This window comes from Tigriopus californicus, chromosome 6 (genome assembly GCF_007210705.1).
Source record: "Tigriopus californicus strain San Diego chromosome 6, Tcal_SD_v2.1, whole genome shotgun sequence".
In the NCBI taxonomy this organism is placed as follows: Eukaryota; Metazoa; Arthropoda; class Copepoda; order Harpacticoida; family Harpacticidae; genus Tigriopus; species Tigriopus californicus.
In genome coordinates this window covers 1,390,525-1,410,946 of record NC_081445.1, presented here as the reverse complement: position 1 = coordinate 1,410,946, position 20,422 = coordinate 1,390,525, and the positions used below count along the sequence as shown (strand labels likewise).

The 20,422-nt window shown below is 41.9% G+C and overlaps 1 protein-coding gene across 1 annotated transcript; it reads left to right on the top strand.

Moving 5' to 3' along the window:
• Window positions 1-11,506: 11,506 nt before the first annotated feature.
• LOC131882800 (uncharacterized) lies at window positions 11,507-14,960 on the top strand. The gene is made up of 3 exons (XM_059230064.1): window positions 11,507-11,894; window positions 12,691-12,839; window positions 14,033-14,960. Exons 1-3 carry the CDS (start codon window positions 11,799-11,801, stop codon window positions 14,157-14,159), a joined length of 372 nt encoding a protein of 123 aa, XP_059086047.1. The 5' UTR covers window positions 11,507-11,798; the 3' UTR covers window positions 14,160-14,960.
• The last annotated feature ends 5,462 nt before the right edge of the window (window positions 14,961-20,422 follow it).

Sequence of the window (20,422 nt, the reverse complement as noted above, 5' to 3'; positions counted from 1 at the left end):
CCTGAATTTGGAATCTTATTTTGAGCATCACGCAACCTAGTGTGGTTAAAGTCAATCCTCAATGCATACAACGAATTGCAGGGTGACATTTCCCTACCTTGAATTGTAGTCTAAATTGAGTGGGGGAATACGCATGTTAGAGTGAGAAATACAATTCTTGCCACATGTTTTGATCTCAAAAAAGTCATTTCCTTTTTCAATGTGTCCTTAGCAGGTGCCAAACTCGGCAAGATGATATTGAAACGAGGACCCCCGTCCATGGCATTTGTTGCACTTTTTTGAACAACTCATTGCAGCACACTACGGAATGAATGATGACCATCCATCCTTTCTGCATAGGACAGGACTTTACTTAAAGTGTTCAAATTTTATCTGTAAAGAAGAGAAGCTGTGTCAACATTCCTGAGGAATCATGGCTTTGGTACAATCTCTGCTTGTGACTACTAAGTAATCGAGAATTTCCAGTCATGGCCGGGCAATCTAAGATGACATTAACAGGCTCCAAGTCCTCCAATTCCATGTACGTTCGTACGGACGGACGTACAGAACTCTAGTTTAGTACAGACACTGAACACCAAGTTCAGCAAGCAGCACATCAGTTCAATCCTCTGTTTCAGCTGGAATATCGTATTACCTCGAGAACGAGGAAAATCGGCACGATTTCTTCTATGGAGGCATTGCCAAAGCCGCATTAGGGAGGGAACTGGATCCAGTTGTGGGTTTTTATTGGATTCTGAGGGGGGGCAAAAAACAATAATCTTTTCGGTTCTCGGATCATTTTTTAAAGGCAATCCGTAAAGTTGAAGTGTGAATTTATGATCCCGGATCCAGTTCTGATTTTTATCTATCAAATTTCGTAGCCGCCAGCCGCCAACACCGGTTTACAAAGTTGGACCTTTCTGTCATTCGACCTAATATCGAGTTTCCACGGCTAACCAGCTCAGCTCAAGAATGATTCGTGTTTTGCTCGACATCGTTTGATAGGAGGAAAATCGCGCTTGTCAAGAAACTTCTTGCTTGAATAAGAACAAAAGTTTTCTTGGAAAAACAAAACACTATCATTCTGTCTAGATTTATGTTACGCCATTCACGGCTTGAGCCCAAGGGAACATTTCTAATTGCCAAGCCGAATTCATGCACGCATTCATGACACAATTCAACAGAAGGATGATGCCTCGTTTGAGAATCATTCAAAGCGCTCTCCCACCATTGCAAGACAATAAAAAATGGTTCTTGTACGACCAATTATGAATCAACTTTGTATGATAGAGAGCAAAAATCGTCCGTTCCTGTGAACCTGGGCGATCGAAGTACAAACGGAGAATTTTTTTCCTGTCAAAAACACCAACAAAGTCATCCGGGAAACTCATTCACTCTGACAAAGCAACAGGATGTCGTGGTGTTCAACGAATGTCACGGATGTTCCTTTTGAAAGGATGATGGAGCTTAAGTTCTACTCTAGATTGAAACTTTGATGGATCGATAAAATGGTGACTTGATCTTTCAACGGACAATGTGATGCGGATTGTCGTTAGATTGACACGAAAAACGCGGTGCCTGGGCTCTCTACGTGGGACAACAGACCGAATGCAAATGTACGAAAATATGGTTCAGTAGCTAGCGCATTTCGAATTCCCTCCAAACGACCAGAGGCCAAAATCATCAATGGGGAAGGAAGCCCCAAAGAAGACTCGAAAAAGCTAGCTGCGTCATTCGCTTAAACACTACTGAAGCCTCTCCAAAACGCCTCCTCCACTTTTAATCGATGTGGGTGGGAAGACTTTAGTCCTGGTAGACCCAGGTTAATCAGGGCAGAAAATGCAAAAATAACACGCGATTATTACAATTCATTCGTAACAGACTGTGAGTCGTTTACACATCAAGCACACTTCGTACAAATAGAGCCTCTAATACGTTCAGGCATTGATATATTCCTCTTTTTACACCTGATTTTACGCAAACAGAGAGCCAAAAAATCTGACACGGACTCTGTAGGGTAATGCCTTTAGGAAAATTGGATTAATCTTACGGCTCACGTTACTGACATGAACGATATAAACATGGCTTATTTTTTCTAAATTTATTGATTATTCTTTTATCTTCAATAAATGTCATTGCAAAATTATTTGCAAGATGATCCCAATGTTCACCCACAGATAGTCTTGCAAATCCGACCATTCATCCCAATAATGTGTTGAGTAGTCCTTGCGCGCAATTTACCCAAGGGGCTTCGGCCCAGTGGGCCAACATGACCTCATACTTTGAATCGTTCAGATTGGCCAACTGCGATTTTGTTTTCGCTCATTTCGTTCTGCGTACGATTGATTGGCCATCACGTCAGAGGGCTTTACTGTGTATTCTTTATCTAGCATGGATGCTCCGGGATGAGCAGATTAGTTTTCCCCTTCAATCTCAGATTTGGGGTCGGTTGTAGGCACCGGAGGAGGGTATTCATGTTTTATTAGAGAATCCAAGCCTATTCAAGTAAGAGCTCTAGGGAGAGAAGCGTCAACCCCACCAAACCCCTGGGAATTTAGCAAAAGTGAGAATCCATTCATTCGTCAACAAGTGTAATGGATCCAATGTGCTTTTATTGCCACTTTTCTTTTTGTTTTTATAATCATTTGTATCCACAATAACCCATACTCCAATGATACACCACAAAGTGTCCAAGAGTGGTTTTTACAATAAACAATAAACAATCGTTGGCTTATTCTCCAAGATTCAAATGACTTGTTTTGAATTCTCAGAGACATTAGTACTTCACTCGAATTCTGAGATGTTTGCTAATTTCTCTTTCAAGCATCTCTTCACTGAGGTCAAATTTATGCATGGATATTCTAGTATTGCTCTTGCCCTGTTTTATGAAAGATGCTGTGACGATCAAAGTCAGGCCATTATTGGCGCCGAGAACTTTTGTGATGAGATTCCGCGCCGTCAAAAGTCCAACCGCATGTTAGCTGCCCAAATTTGGAATTCTAACAATTCATTCTCTAGCTGAATTCGGTTTGTTACGAGAATCGAGGATATCATGAAGTCTGGACGTGTACTGAAAAAATTTCCCCGATTGTCTTCCTACATTTAACATTTCCTCGTTTGGTCCAACTCGTTTCATGACCCTTCCCCCTCATAACGACATTTGTTTATGTCTGTTAATCAAAGAGAGTCTTGAACATTTGAACTCTCTGAGTGGCTTTATCTTATGATTTTGAGCGTACAGTTTTTAACGTGTAAAGAGCAAAGGGTAAGTCATTCATTGCATAAAAGATTGGGGCAAGAAATGAGTTTGGTAAGCTAATCAGTAGTGTTCTCATACTTACGATTATGACATTTATTTGAATCCTGGGCCCTTAATTGAGTCTTTTTGCATCCTGAACCTCTATTTGCATCATTTGCATCATTGGTCCGTTTTTCACATTTTTATGCATTTTAGGGTTCTTTTAGCTGATTTTGTTTAGGAAGAGAATTTGTATTTCACGATTTTAATGAGAAATTGGCACCCCTGATGTATCTCTGCACTTGAGAATTCAGGGTCCCACCTCCCATCTCTTTCCTATGACACATAGACGATTGTACAACATTCTGGAAACGTTGAATGAGGATATTTTATCAAACAAAACCCCATAAACATGGTATAAAAACTGGCAATGTCTTGGGGAAGACTTGAATTTTCCTTCTAGGCTGTGATTCCAGTACCTATCCCGGACACCCTGACACCAGCCATCCAAACTTGAAGTGTCTCTACGGGCGTTTGATTACTTAAGGGGCGGGGGGGACGGACAATTCAAAGCTGTTGTATTGACTAGGGCTCTCTAGTAAGACATTTTTACTAGAGAGCCTTAGTATTGACAACATTTGTGATTGTTATAAAAGTTTAGTCTTGGATTAGTGTTCAGATGCTGATCCACTGGAATCAGAGCATACTGCTCTTAGAATTGATGTGTCCATCTTAACAACTTGCTTAAAATACCTTGGTATGCCATGACAATATAAAGCATCTTTGAAATTTATTTGCATCCTTATTTGCATCCTGGGCTTGGTTTTTTTTTTGCATCTTTATTTTCATCTTGAGGTCCTTTTTCATGCATAATTTCGAGAGCCTTACTAATCAGGCAGCGCTGCAATCGCTGCGAATTCAACCAAGTTCAAGGATTGATCAGTCTCTCCATAGTTACGTAGTGAAATTGTCTGCCATATGAAGATCTACCGAAAATGAGTCCCAAATCCAAATATGTGCCGAATAGAAAATTGTGCTATCCATGTGAGAAAAATAACCTAAGGGCGGAAAGTAAAACATTACAAGACACTCTTGTGTACGGGAAAAGAAGTCTCGAGCACAAAACATGGAGACACTATGGAAAAGTATAAATTATCTAAGCTACAAAAATATCACGGATAATTCCCCAAAAAGAGGTGTTTTATATTGGAAAGTGTTGTTTTGGGGTTCTCATCCAGCATTGGCGAGGTCCCTCAGTCACTGCCATGATGTCAACTGATATATACATATATGTACCAAGTGCTTCTTCGTCTTTAAGAATTAGAGTGAGCGTGTGCGGACTCAATGAAACGGGAGGGGGGGCGGGTTAAGGATGTGAGAAAAATGCTGTATCATGTTACCCCCAATTAGACTCACTTTGCATCAGATTTATGGAATGAGTCTGATGCTCAATGAGGCGTGTGATGAACGTGAAGGGACCCCTCATAAAGACTTAATGGGGAAATGATTCCGATGCGTACGAGATGTAAATTCCACACCACTTTTCCGGGTCTTACGTAACAAGGAGGCATGCAAACCCTGAACCCTAAAATGAGACAGTATGTATATAAAATTGAACAGATTGTAAAAACTATTGTGATCCAATAGAAAAAGAATCTCGCAATAAAGACTTTTTTTTTTAAATACACGTGGTCCAATGAATTCTCGCACGATCCGCACATGATGGTTTTGACGTCTCGTCGCTGAAAGAGCATTTGGGGATTTATTATCCTCCTTCCAGTTGCCAGCAACTCTGAGAGAAGACAAAGTGATAAAATCCCGCGTTCCTTTTAAACTTCCAAATGACGTATGGGCCACTTTATTTGCGGAGAAACCCGAACGAGATCATAAAAGATTTAATGTTAGTGACTCCAGCCTTACTATCGAGTTCCTAAAGCACTTATGAAAATGAGGCAAAAAACGGGGTTCCAAAAGAAACGAGCCATAAAAAATCTTATTCAGAGAGAAGAAACCATCGATCAGAATGGAGAAACCGTTGAAGAACTTCGACTGGAAAGATCCATCCAGCATTTGTAACGTCTTGCCACAAGTCATCTTCTCCTTTCCTTGATTTGCATGATCACACCTGCCTGAGTTTGGGTTTATCCACTAAAATCTTAAACTCATTTTTTTTCTCTCGGGATGCATAAATGGCTTTTATGCGAGCTAACCATGGACTGTCAAAGATGCAGTCAATAACTTTGAGCTTTGACTAAGTCGAGAGGAAAAAGAATCAACAAGAGCTATGTTTTTGGCCCAATGCAAGCATGTGGTCGAGCTTTTGATGTTCAAAACCTGGATGCAATAAGTTAGAATGAGCGTCTTCTGAAGGACGTGAAGGAGCACATTTGCCTTCTGATTTGATGGTGATTCTCCTCCAAGTGTTCATGTAATTTGCGTGACAACCCTTAAGTCAAAAGAGGCATCTTTTCTGTAGTATTGCCATCCAAATGGTTTCTCAATTGTGTGCATACACTTCTAAGAACTGTTGTCAAGCGTTGGCCAGGAGGACCACTGGCGCAAAACATAGAACCGTAGTAGAACCACAGACCAATATTTGACCACCTAGCGTAGGGATGGGCACATGAAAGACATAAACATACGCTCGTTCCTAATATAGGCAGGCTGGAACCTATATTTTTCAACGATTTTTTTTGCCCTGTGGACAAGCTATTTTTCTCAAACAAAGTTTCTCGATTGGGTGAATTTTCCTGCCCTGAATATATTGGTCACATCTATTCGTAACTTGAACTTTATTCACTTTTCAGAATGATGTCAACCCAAAAAATAGTCCGATACACTCAGATAACTATTGCATCCACGTCATGCATCAAATAATGAGTCATAATATCCGCTAAAACTAATCTAGGGTTGGTAAATTGCCTAATCATAATTGATGAAATTTTGTCAATGTGAGACAGAGATGATAAAAGCTCTAGGGAAAGAAGCACCGTTCTTGCCAGGCCAGCGAAATTTGTTTTGAACAGATTTGGGTAGTCCGGTAGTAGGAGGGTGTCCGGCCAATCCACTTCTATTGTAGTGATTGGTTTGAACTAAAGCAATCAGACAAACCGGTTTGTTTTCAAAATCACGTAGCTAAATGTGCTTTGACTTTCACACACCCTAGGCTCACCGGTAAAAGTAAAAAAAAATACACATCAATGTCACCACTCTATCTAGAGCTCTACACGGGCGCATCTGAGTTAAATTCCCATAATTCCGTTTCTTTTAACATGGCCCAGCATGGCCTAAAGTGATAGTGCATTTAATCGGGACTTAGTTTTTCATGAAGACAAATGTTCGAAATTAGATCCTGTTAAATAGGAACAGTCAGCGACTGAAGTGAAAACCATACTTGGCATGGAATTGAAGTGACTTTAAGTATGGCTCATTGAAGTATACAGGCTCTTTTGAAGGTATGCTCTAGACATTTTAGGAAACGTTTTGAAATAAACCCTTTGACAAAAGTGAGAAAAGGCCTCCCCATTTCAAAACCATCCCTGTATCAGGCCACCTCAAACTCGCTCGCCCGTGAAGATAGACATGATGATTGTTCTTAATTACGGGTTGTATCGATGTGTATCGCTGTCATGTCTCTTTACTCGGAAATCACCACAAGCATGATGAATGACCCTCTTTTTGGACAGACAGACACCGATCAAACGACCCACAAACTTGCTCACATTGAAAGAGAAGTTCTTCCGAATCAAACTCAACTTTGGATTCGCAGGAAATCATGAACTCATGCGCCACAAACAAACCGCTAAGAATCCGGCTGGCAACAAGCTTGGAAGACACATCGGTCATCGCCATATCGCTCTAAGGCGTGAACCCATTTGTTCCCTTAATTTCCCCGGGATAAGTCTGGTCAGAGGCTTAAGTGTGCTTTGCTATGATCCACTTGAACGACATCAATCCAACCTCAATTTGGCCAACGAGGTGTTCGAAAGTAAACATCATGGCATTTCCTATTCACATTCATTCTGACTAGGGAGTGTAATCGAGTCTAGAAAATTTGACCCGAGTCAAACGAGTCCTTTCGACGTTCAAATAACGAATCCAATTCGAGTTCTAGGAGTCCCATTTCTCGACTTATAGGATTTTCGTTTATTGTCAAGGTGAAGGTTCCACGTGTACGTGCTAGGGATGGTGATCTTGATAAATTAAAAAAAAGAGCGATTTGATAGCACCATTGAGCTATTTCTATGAAAACGGATCAAACATGAGAAACCTAAATTGGTAACAATTTTTAATGCAGTTTTTAAGTTCATTTTGTGTCAAGCTATTCTGGGCTCGATCGAGTCCCTGAAATTGATTCGAGTCGTTCATAATCTCTCACAACTCGAGAATTCACCCAAGTCATAACAGTCCCGAGTTTTATGAGTCATTCCGACGACTCTTCACATCCCTAGTTTCTGACCTGTGGCTATGATTTGGGGGAATTTTCCACGGGTTCTGGGAAATTTGTGAAACGACCTAGGACGCCATAAATCATCCTCAAGTCTGGCTTTCGAAAGAAATCTCTGGACCGGAGACAGCCTCAAGAATCTGGCGGTTCCAGGAAATTATTCTCTTCGTCTTCGTTGAACGGCATTATGGCATTGGGAATTGGGCATTGGGCATTTGCTCAATGATTGATGGATCAAGTAACTATGCGCATTACCTACCATAAGTTCTGCAGATGTATTTTGGCGATTGGAAAATCTCTCTCTCTTTTCAATGGTACGATCATGTGTCTGGGAATTTCGTCTGACAAGCCAACGTTAAGTTGTCTCTGTGGCTCTTTTCCGTTTTCCTTGTCTGTCCATTTGCCGGACGATGATTTTGATTTATTTTGCCATGAATATCTCTCTCCTCAATTTGCTTGGCTACTGCATTTGATTTCTTGATAACCCATAAGTCAGGTGATAACAATAATATGATCGCCCTAAATTGGTGATTTCCTGGGTTTAATGAGTACTTTTGAGCAACAAGAGCAATTATATTGTTGAGCGAACATTTTCATGGATCGAAGTGAAGGGTTAGTCTTGAAAGAAATATGAGCTGGGTTTTTTTTCCTATTCGATTGAAACTTAAGTTTCCATTTTCTGTGGAATAATTCACCCATGGGTATGATGATGCTTGATGTACCCAATGCATTTCATTTTGTAATCCCGAGCTTCACCTTTGTTGCTTTTACCATATTGTCATTGCAGATCATTTTTTAATCACGATAAAAGCCGATCATTGAAAAGTCGACTTGAATGAATGAAAAGAATGGATGATGGCATGGTGATTTCAAAAATTAGATCCCTTCAAACGTGGCTAGATTTGACTACCCAAAGACAAGGGTCAAAAGAAAGTCTTTGGTCGCTTGCATTCAAAAAAAGATGTTCCATTAGATCCAAGCTAGGGTGACGTGATGCACGAAGTTCGAAATCAATGCAGCAGATTTTGAAGTTGAAGCTAAAGTTTAATCCACTTTGGGTTTGGTTCTGTATACAATACAGTAGTTGTCGAGGGAAAAACTGCATTGTCTTGCTTCATTAGTCTTAAGGTTGCCTGATTCTTCAATGGAGACATTGATTCTAGAGAACCTCTTGGTTTGAAAGGCCCTTGACAATGGCATACAATGTATGAATCTTGCTGCATCGCTTTGTCATTTACATACATGAGCTGCATCACCTTGAAAATGCTTTCAAACACATTGCTCGTTGATTAGGAACATTGACACATTTCCAGTTAACTTATAAGTGATGGGATCAAATATCTTTTCAAAATATAAGTTGACCATAAAACTTGAAAAGTGTGAGTTGAGCACAATTTAAAAAGTTCGGTTGGAGGCAAGAAGCAACCCTAGTTTGACATGAGAAAAATCAGGCTTACATCTTGATATGAACATGTACATAAATTGGTCACCCTAGGTTGCAACCTCTGTCTGATTTGTCTGATCCCTTTGTCTGATCCCATAAGTGTTGACTCAACCTTATCTAAAAACGTGGGTTAACTGAGCTAATTTATTGCTTTTGCCGTGAGTGTTTGTCTAACTAGCATGTCTAAAATCGGCTAACTAACGCAGGATGATAAGGAGAGAGGACCACAAATTGCACTAACGCCACCTGGCGGAACAATCCCAAGCCCAAGTTTGAATTCACACTTCGTAGTTCAATTCACTTCGCCCCTTTCATTCCCGATTATGAAAGAGGACTTGAATTTCACGAACTGGCCGTGTCGCGTGAAGTGGACAATTTTCCGCCAACTGGTCCCTCTTGGTTTTAAACACTCCATGAATGCATTTGAAATGCATCATCCATCTCCTTCAGGGGGATTGAAATGAGAAAACGTTTCCTACTATACTGCTCGTTCTCATCTGAGAAAAAGCACAGTCTCGCACAAGCGATGGGTTTTTTTATCCACCTTCCCTATGACAACATGGGCATTCTCTTCCAATGGTTCAACTTACGGGATTGACAAAGCCGATCAAAGCAAGAAATGTCTCACTCTCTTGGTCTCTTAGTGATGAGGGGATGCTTCACACAAATGTTTGACGCCAACTTGATCATCCCACCAACGTTTTTGTTTACCATCATCTCAACGTGTTTCCAACCCCAAAGACACGAACGAGGCGCTTTTTATGGTCGATATCTGTGATCACGGATGGTGGTGATGGCGATCAAGGGATTCTGGAGGTTAAGTGTAGCTTGGAGGCAAATAGGCCTTCATGTCTCTAAACGCCACGGACCCCGAAGCTCATCCAGCGACATGCGGAGAGAGGCTATTGCTATGGCGTCTTCAGTGGATCCTCAGGTCCAGTGTTCAAGAAGTCCACACTTAAAATTTCAGGTAGCAACAGTGCAGTTTCATTGCTTCTTGTCAGTTTAAAATTGGCCCAGTGTGTTGCTGTTGTTGTTTTTGTGGTTGCTTTTGTTGTTTCTACTGTATTTTTGGGATGGGCCATTATTGCTGGCACCCGATTCCAATTGCTTCGGTTGTCATTTAGAATTTAAAAGGGTCTAAAATATCAGAAATCCCTCGCGTTTGTGGATGAGTATGCAATACCTGGAAGCCAATAAGCTGATGAACTCATTGTTTCCAAGCAGAAGTGATCCAGACATTCTCGTCAACAAAACAATCTCGGACACATCCAGCATCATCCATATCCCAATGTCCATTGGCCAATCAAAAGGCTCACTCTCAGGAATCTAAATTTGACCACTGGCGTAGAATCAACGCCTTACGCGAGGGATCCTGACCAGAATTTAGCGCCTCCTTAGGAGAGTCTCAAGTTGTGAATCTCTCAGACAGCTTGTCGCCCAGAGATCTGGCGTGGAAAACGAGAGAAAGAGAGAGAGAGAGAGAGCTAACAATGATCGTGCCTCCTCAAGAGAGTGCATTCATAAAAAAGTTTCCTGTTGCAAAAATGGCAGAGTTTCCTCCTGTATGTGCTTGTAATTGGCCTGCAGCTCAGGGGGGCAACTGGGGTTTCAAGCAATGCACCTTGGCCAACGTCATCTAGCATCTCTTGGATGCCGACCGATGTATTAGTTCGGTTGTCAGGTACGATAAAAAAACGTTTGCCTCCTCCTCCTTCACGCGATGAAGGATTGAACTATCAGACGGATGATGATGAGGATGATGATGCTTCCAAAAACCGAACCCATGGACAGAAGTTGAGGGTTGTGGTGGTATTGGAGCAAAGCAACGAGTGACGCAATGGGTCGAAGTACATTCCCATACATCGCAAGACTCTCTAGGTCAAATGATCAAACTGGTATTTTTCAAGTACTATCGCGTCCGATGCATACATGGTAGTTTGTTTGTACACATGGGTTCGTGGATCAACGCAATTGAGTCAACTTGTAGAGCTAATTCTTTATTGAGGAGGCTTTTTGTGGAGCCAAATTTCCCACGTCTTGGCGCTGTTGTTTCTCCACCGACGGTCCGACCGGCGAATGGCGGCGCAACGAAGGGTTTGACAGATCGTCTCCGCGCTTCTCGAAAAATCTTCGAGCAATGCTGCGAGGAATCTGTTGTAACCTGCTTTGGAGATGGCATCATGTCTTCATATGTCTAAAACCAGGGATGCCAAGACTCGAGATCGGGTGTCTACTACTTCCCTTGGTACAATCAGGATGATTTCAAGCCATCCTTCAGCGATCTCCTTTCTAGTGTTGGGGGGGCTGAAAATAGAAGCCCCCCAGGGTGTTGAGCCCAGGTGGCAACCCTGTGTGCGAGGAGTTGCTCTTTAAGCGGGCCACTTGCACCAGAAAAGCTATAAGAATTCCTCGGAAGAGACTTTTCAATCCAGAAACACGTGAACATTTGCCGTGAAAACACACTTCCTCCTCTCGACTGCTTCCCCTTACACACTCACTCACCCACTCACTCATCCCTCGACTCATTCTTCGCTCACTGATTCACGAATCAGGCAGACACCGATCGACTGCTGATCCAGACAGACGGAGAGAGAAAGAGAGAGAGAGAGAGAGAGAGTCCTCCTCATTTGATCGCGACAAGAGCTCGTTCAACTTTTAAGTGCGTCTTAATTTTCTCTGACCCAGGGATGCATCAACCCACAAAGCTCCTGATCCTTGGCCTTCTGGGCTTGATCTTCATCTCCACCATGGTGCACGCTTATCCCCGGACACGCACCTCCAAGGTACGTACGGGGTCCCCCCAACCCCCATGATTGGTACTACACTGGACTTGAGATAATCGACAGGATTGGGAGTACCGTTGGAGGCCAGATCAATGAACTTTTTCGGGGTCAGATTTGACGAGGATTGGTTGCATCGCCTTCACCTTGAAAGAGAAATCTCCCTCAGGCCAATTCTTCGATAGGATTCTAGCTCTTTCCTTGGACATTGGACATTGACCTCCTCCTCCTCCTCCTCCTCTGCCTCGTTCTTGTTGGTAGTAAATCAGAGAGACACACACACATACTCACTCACTCAGTCAGTCACTCAGTCAGTTAACCACTAGAGTTTCACATAGGAAAAGAGGCAACTAGCAGGAGACACTATGGTTCGATTTGAAAATCACACCATCATGACTCACAATTTCAAGAGGCCCTCTCACGAGTCATTATTCAGGCTTGACGTCCTCGCTGCAATGGAGTGTGCGTAACCTAACTCTGAGGTGGTGTATTGTGCAGGAGGGGGATTCCCGGGGAGGATGGCGTATACTGACTGTGTACACGTTGCGGCCTGGAATTGGATTGGAATTTAATCTTTCTTTCTTGTGGGAGGATAGACATGTATGTAGTCCAGTCGCAATGGCATGGGAGCACAAATTCTTGTCTTGAATTTTATTGCTTCGAATAGAATGCGTGGCGCTGGCTTCTACCAGGGCAGGGGATGAAGACAGTTCCAGATGGAATTTGTACCTTTCGGAATGCTCGAGCACATCGAATGTTTAACACCACTCTAATAGATCGTATTTATTTTCTCATTTAGTATGACCGTCAAGCCAGTGGACGCTTGGCAAACATCATCCGGAATGAGAAACCCGCTTGCGAGCGGAATGTACCCTGTGGGTGGGCTCTATATCATACCCGATCATCCAGTGCACTCCGACCCATTTATGAATACACCAAAAACACTTAGTAAGTAATTATACTTAAACTGATTTGCTATTTGGACACACACCCTAGCATTGATGTATTTGAGCTCTCCTTCACACCAAAGAGGTTCTGTACAGTTCAGGCAAAAGACATTAAAAAGCCTCTTGGGGAAAACTGATTGATTGTAAGATGAACTCAATCCCAACCCTGCTTACTCATCGGGCTTGAAAGGAGAGACAAGATGATGCCAATTGAAAACAATCAAAGCAAGTGCTTAATGAAATCTCTCAAATATTGTCTTCAAAGGTTTCAAACAGAATCAAAAACAAACGTCTTGTAGCCCTTCTAATGTGAAATAGCACAGTTATTTTGACCCAAAGACTAGCGAAGTAATCAAACACTTTTGGCAAAGGACTCTTCTATGACAAGAGCATATGCCTTTTGGTATCGCTCAAGGGTTCTACTCACTCAACTCAGAGATATCTTGGTTCAAGCAAGACAAGCTCCTTGGCACAACAAATATGCAAGCATGTTCTCCACATCTTGATCAAGTTTTTTTCCGGACCACAAGAACACCTTATTTGACGGCGACATTGCCTCTTGTAAATGGTTGTATGGAGACGTTTAGGCAAGCTCTGGCAGGTTCCTTTGTGTGTTGGTACCAGTGTCAGCGATGCAGGTTTGGAGCTTCAAACATGTTTTTGAGAAGCTGACCCTTCTGTCGCATTCCTATATGAAGAAAGGTCAGCTTCTTTAAGACCACTTCGAAACGCCAATCTTGCATCACTGGCATTGGCAAGCAAATTTGTTTGCTGGTACTAGCGCTTGCCTAAATGCCTAAATAGCGCAGAACTAGGATGAAAAGGCAAATTGATCAGAGCATAAAAAGAACAAAAATGTTCCACGGAACAAAAGAAACGGGCATTGGAAATAAAACAAAATCCAAAGGCTTTTCCGAACCCATCTTCCGCGGGGGTATTGTGGTATTGCAACAAAGTAGGAGGTATTAAAAATGCCCTCATCATCAAGTAAGTGTCAGTGTAAAAGTGTAAGTGGTCCTCCTTCCCCCCCCCCCACTCAAAGTACAGGGATCGACTTGAGGCGAGTCAAAAAGAAGGGAGAACTGCAATTTCAGGCATGCATGCATACGCCGCCCCATGAGTCACAGTCCCTTTTGTTCTTGAAACCATGGTGATAATACCGAATAGGTTGATCATATTTGCCTTCTTTTTCAGCTGCCATTGTAATCTGAGCAGTAAGTGTGTCTACAAAGAGAACCGATCGGAAATGAGGGCATTCGTCTTCTACTGTCGTGAGGACGACAACAACGAGATGTACCAATTTCCGGACCACACCACGTAAAGTGAAATACTGACCAACCCAAAAAAACAAGACGATCAAATTAATTTACTCAAGTTGAGTTGCCCTTGTAATCATCCCCTTGTTAATCCTTAACCCTTCCCCCATGCCTTCTTTTGAGTCAGTATTAAAACGAAGACCTTGAGCACACAAAACACTCACACATTCACCAACACAGGCACGCCTCTATACTTAGATGAGCACTTGCGATTTGATCGCCAGTCAACAAACAACCCATCATCATCCATGAAACGATGGTTGGACATGGCTTGGATGCCGAACTAGCCATCATCATCATCATCATCATAGTCATCACCACCAGCACCATCAACACCAGCTCCACCAGCACCAACACTAACACCGAAACTAAAACCAACATCATCATCATCCCCGCGAGAACGAAAATTGGCAATATGATATTTTTTTTTTTGGATTCAAAATTGTTCGCCCATTCTTGAAAACAAAGTAACGGAACGCGGACGAAATCTTCTCCTCCCCAATCTGTCCCTTCCTCCCCAATCTGTCCCCCAAAGTTAACCACGCCGCTTCAAGTGGTTGAATTGGAACCACTCAATATCGTACCTGAGTTAATTTTTTCTCGACCATATCTATATCTATATATATCTATACATATATTTGACGGCTAAATAAAGATGAACGAGAAGAATTGTTACAAACATAAGTTTCCATTGCATCCAACAACAACAACAAAACAACAACAAGAACGCAACAATGACGACGGAACATTTCTTCACTCTTGACCATGGAGAATGATGATGAAAATAAAGCTTCTATTGTTCTTTGGCTTGTTTTCCACGCGTTCATCTTTTTTTTGTTTTAATTATATTTAGGAGAAGGAAGGAAGCTGACCATTTTCCTCTTTCACATCCTTGTCCGGTTTCAAAACATAGTTTGCACCTTGTACATACAGAGCTTCCAGGTCATGGGAAATTAATCTCTCTAATGCACACAAGGATATATATCAAAAGGATAACTAGATTAACCTGGGTTTGACACGACTCAAATTATGGCACTGTGGGAAAAGCAGAAAGTTGTTACATTGCAATTTTTCAGACATCGACTTGCAATTCTTTTTTTTGCATTTTTTTGTTTTTCAGTTGCGCATTATTGGGTCGCGTTTGTCATGGTTTCAGGGCGATGACGAGAGTATTGCTTTTTAGCATTCGTCAGAGCTACAGGAACTGAATTGTAGAATTGGCATACAAACAGCACTAGAACAAGCCCCCAAAAAGGTGACTGCATCCCGACCAAAATGAAGCACTTAGTGAGATGTCAGTTATGGTGCATTTACATGAGATATATTTGGACACATCATTTGATGAACTATTTCGAAAATGTTAGACATCTGAAAAAGTGGTCTTTTCTCAAGGAACAAGCTAATGGCACCCACGTACATACTGAAAGAGGGACTTATAATGTGCTGATGGTGTATAACCGGCTTTGCTAACCCGGCGAAGCTCAACCCTTCGACCGTAGATCCCTCTCATAAAAACAAGATCCAATTTCAGATCGTTGGCGTCAAAACTGGAGGAAAATCTCAAGCTCTCTCTACCTCTGTACGTACAATTGCTGAATTCCGTATTCTCTTTCAGATGAATTGAACGCCGCATTAATAACCGGAAAGAAAATGAGTATTTTTCCTTATGTAGACCGCAGCAACTCGAGTTCTGCTCCCAAAGAGAAATCTAGCTATCCCAAAATGGGTGGAGCCCTCCCACAAGTCAGCCCTTCATGTTGGTTGAGGAATAAGGAGAGGTAGTGCTTTGTCATCCATCCCTTGGGGCATTCCTGACTTTTGGTTGTTCTAATGTTTCCTCAGAAAAGGTCTGATTCAGAACATGGAACAAGAAACAGTGGCCTAGAAGAGTGAGTTGATCCAATGGGAACATGGTGTCTTGTCAAAAGAACGAAACTGAGGTAAGAGAAAGCGCTTTATTCCAACGTCGTATGTATGTATGTTTGTTTGTACGTACGTAGTGAGTTCGGGCCCAACCGCTTTCAAGTAGTACGTGACCAATCAAACAAATATAACGGCCTTCAAGGCCAAGGAGAAAGGGATAAACAATGTACTGCCAACAAAAGCTTTGTTCCCCTCATTTGCGCCTTTCCATTCCTTCATTCATGACAAAAACAAGCATCCAAAGTGAATGGGTTCCTCTGAAACGGACAGGCCTCAATTAACAACCTTGTTCCATTCCTCATGAGTTCCAAGCGAAAACGCTTGTTTGGACAATCATTGCTCCCAATGCTTATTCCGTTTTCACGAGTCATCCTCCTACTATTATATAACCCCCGGACTAACACATTTCCATAACAAACAACTTCTACTGTATAGTCAATTGGGCCAAGGAGTGCAGACTTGCTCGTTCAGATTTGTGAGCCCTATTTGCGCGCTTGTTTCTCGTTGAACGATGTTGGTCACATACATAATAATTAAAGAATGCCCACATTTGTTAATCGTACTGTTAAAGTTTCACCAATAGATGGCGCTTTAAAAAGGGGCAGGCAATCAGTAGCAAAAATATAGAGCATAAGCGGTTTTGATTTCGTGTCCACTTTGATACTTGGTCCTTTGAATTTGCCGATCATTTGATTTTGAGCCAACTGGAGCCTGCTTATGAACTAACGGAGTTTTGAGTGTCTTTTTTAACCTGGTCAGCCACAAGGTGAGGTCGAAAATTGGGAATTGGATTTGTTTGACCCGAGACACCATTAGTAGAAATATTGTAAATAGAAGATGATGGTAACAGGGCCACTTACAATTGTTGGCTAGTTCATAGTAAGATGGTGATGTGACCTTTCATAAATGCAAAGAGCGCCATCTAGCCCGTTAAGAATTTGCAACCTGCTTCATAGGGAAATTGTTGAGCTCCTTTCAGAGATTCTGAGAGCAGGGGCAAATTATATTGGAAGAGACCTACTGTCAAACTGTAGGCAAAAATTTGGTGTCTTTAGTTAGAGTTAAGGAATGACAAAGTAGAAAGCACTCATTTGAGTGGGTTGCGATAGCTCAAGTTTTGTTTTGTGAGAGATTGGCCGAATCAAAAGCTTTTTGAACTAACATCTTAAGCTGGATTTCGTTGATCAGCTTACCCCTCTCGTCTCACCATTGAGACGACTGCCACAGTGGTTCAAAAGCCTTTTTGAAGTACAACAGAAATACCCCAACAAATCTTGTTAACTTTTAGCCATATGAGCGTCCAAATTTGAGCCAGAATTCAATAAATCAATCACGTCAAAATTACTTCGTATTGATTTTTGCAAGGAAGAAGATTGTTAGAGGGATATGCACATTTCTCTCAATACTTGAAAAGGTTTTTTGACCACCGTGGTGAGACGTGTGAGACGAGAGGAGGGAGACGACTGTGTCCAAAATCCAGCTTTAGTCATTTGCCAAGATTTCTAGAAAAAAAGTTCACTTTATTCCCAATAAGCAATTGGTCGGAAGTGGCCTTATTTCTCCGTGTTGATTAACACTGAGCTTCACTTATGTACGTATGTATGTTTGGTTGCATGCACGTTTCAGTCTGGAACTGGGGAGATGTCTGAAGACGCTCTAAATATGAAGTATGTGGTTCAGAATGTCCTCACCAACACGGATCGCTTTTTGGAAGACCATTCTCTCGGGCTCCTTTCGAGTTTGGCATGTCATCCTCATCATCTCCGTCACCTTCATGATTGCAAGTCAGTACCACAACCATCTCAAAGTACACGGCATGGACAACGGACACAATTCGTATAGGGCTTGTCAAGTGATCGCGTTCTTGAACAACTGACGTTATTCCATGGAGTAACATCCAAGACAACATCCCAGCTAAACCGCACTGTGCATCCTTGAAATTTGACATTTATTCCATTTTACCTGCCTGCCTAAGCAAATCGCATACTGGTATTAAGCCAATTTGATATTGTGCGAGTTGACTGTGATGTTTGTATTAGTTCTCCCTCTCCAAAATGCACAAAGTCAGGGTGCCGGACCACATTTTTCCTTGAATGTCCTTCTCTTGACATGCCCTATACACATGCCCGTAGGCACATGTACTTGATGTAGGTATTGATTCATGGTTCTATTTTCAGTTTGTACCATCTCCTGCTTTGTTCGAGTCCGTATTCCCAGGACGAAGACTGAGATCGAAGCCAACGCAAACGACGGGCTTCCTCACAGGACTTTAGACTAAAGCTCAAGGAGCTCAAAGCCGCCGACCTCGATGAGATGGATTATCGAAGAGGTACGAACGAATGCACTTCAACTGCTCGCTCATTCATGACTCATGAGTCGTGAAGTTGTACTGTAACTACTATTAATACGTTTGTTTCTTGGTTGATGGGGAGAGGGCGGAGAAGAGTTCATGAGTCAGCATCTGACTTTATTAACCAAAGGTCGGGCTTTCAAATATTTAGTACGTTTGGAACACCCACTTCTGATGGGCTATAAGAAGACTAACTCCATTTATTTCAAAGCTATTGGACACCGACATTTGACGCGTGAAAGGAACTAGAGACCAGATAAATTGCCGACCCTCAAACAAGCAAGGATGAAAGATGAAATGAGTGTGATTGGTTGGTTATTACACCTTTAGTTCAAACCGATAAGAACGATAAATCTCAGACAACATCGGAGGTGTCCCTCCAAGGATCCGATCCAAATACCTCACTAAAACATTCAATCGGGTTTTGCGAATGGCCACTACCTTTTTAGCTTTTATGTTCTTCTCATGTCTTCTAGTAGTTCAGGTGGAATACCGTGCCTTTGTAAAGGTGCGTTTATTCGGCTTTAGGCCAATAACGTTGGCGGGAAAAATTCTTTTTTTTGATTACGTATGGAGCCCAACTAAAGAATTTTGAATCTTATTTGAAACACGGGGCAAACATTTTCATACTTGGGTCATAACAATCAATGTCTTCAAAAATACAACCGTCTTCCCTTCATTTTTTTGCCGTCCCGAAATTGTGCTTTTTTTCCTTCTTTTTAATCGTGAGTAAAAGTTCAGTAGATTAAAGAGGGAAAACAGTTTGAAGTGAGCTGTCTCATGGTCGGTTTATGTTATGGTATGTACTTAGCTTAATTCCATCTTTTAATGTCAAGCACCATTAACAATGACGTCGTCGCTTATCGATCCTTTTTACGGATTCGTTTGCTTGAAATAACACAAAAAGGAGTGAGAGTATCTTTTTTTTTAATAGGAACCTCGAATCTTCAATCGTACGTGCTAACCGTAACCCTGATGGCATATTCTGAGCGTTTCTCTTCCAAAAACAACTGTATTATCCACCTTCTTAAAATGAACTATTGAATTAACAGCAAAAGAATAGCCCTCCTTCCAGCTTTGGACAAACTTCGCGAGGAATTCAAGGCCGACAACGAGAGCTTGGCCCAATCCGAGGCCATTTCGATCTTGAGTCTGTGCGACGACCTCCCCGAGGACGATCTACGTCAACGAAGAGGTTATTCCGAGAAGGTCCAAAATGGAAGTCGAGAGCAATTGGTCTAAAAACACCAAACACAACCAATCGATGAAGCTGCAACTGAAATACAATACATTCTCTGTGGATGCATAACATACCATGAGAAACTAATCCGGCCTTTTTGTAATGAGATTTCTCAAGTGCTCTTTCTCATTCTCGTTTCACTCGAGACTAATGAAACTCGCTTTCGAAGACGCTGCATCGAATCAGGGAGTATTAACACTGATTCAGTTATGGTAGCGGTTCGTAAAGGAAGATGGTGGTCTTGCTGGGTTTCTAAAATCGAGCTCGAAAGACTTATTCAGTTTTAAATCAAGTTTGGCCAGTTGTTTTCCTTTTATATTTCTTCACATGGTCCATGAACCACTGGAGTATGGACGGGGATGATAAGGTTGAAAATTAGTTCGTTCATTCATTGAAGAGCTTTGCAGTGCCTTTTTAGACGGCATAACTTTTGATCCAGTCGCTCGATCAAGCTGAAAATTGAAATGAGTAATTTTGTTAGCCTGGGATCATTCGCATTTGAAGAAGAACATAATGCGTTTACTCAATCGCGAAAAGCTAATTCCCAAACCAAGCGTCCCCGTCCATATTCCAGTTGTTCATGCATGGTCTTGCATTTTTGCCACTTATCCAGATCAACCCAGTAAAAAGGAAGATTCATTTCTCTCCGCCAGCCCTTCAGACCTTTATTATGTCCTCATTTCTCTTTGTGAAGCAAAGGAGGAAAGCTAATAGCTGACCGGTTGTAGGGAGCAAAAGTAGGGCAGGAATAACGA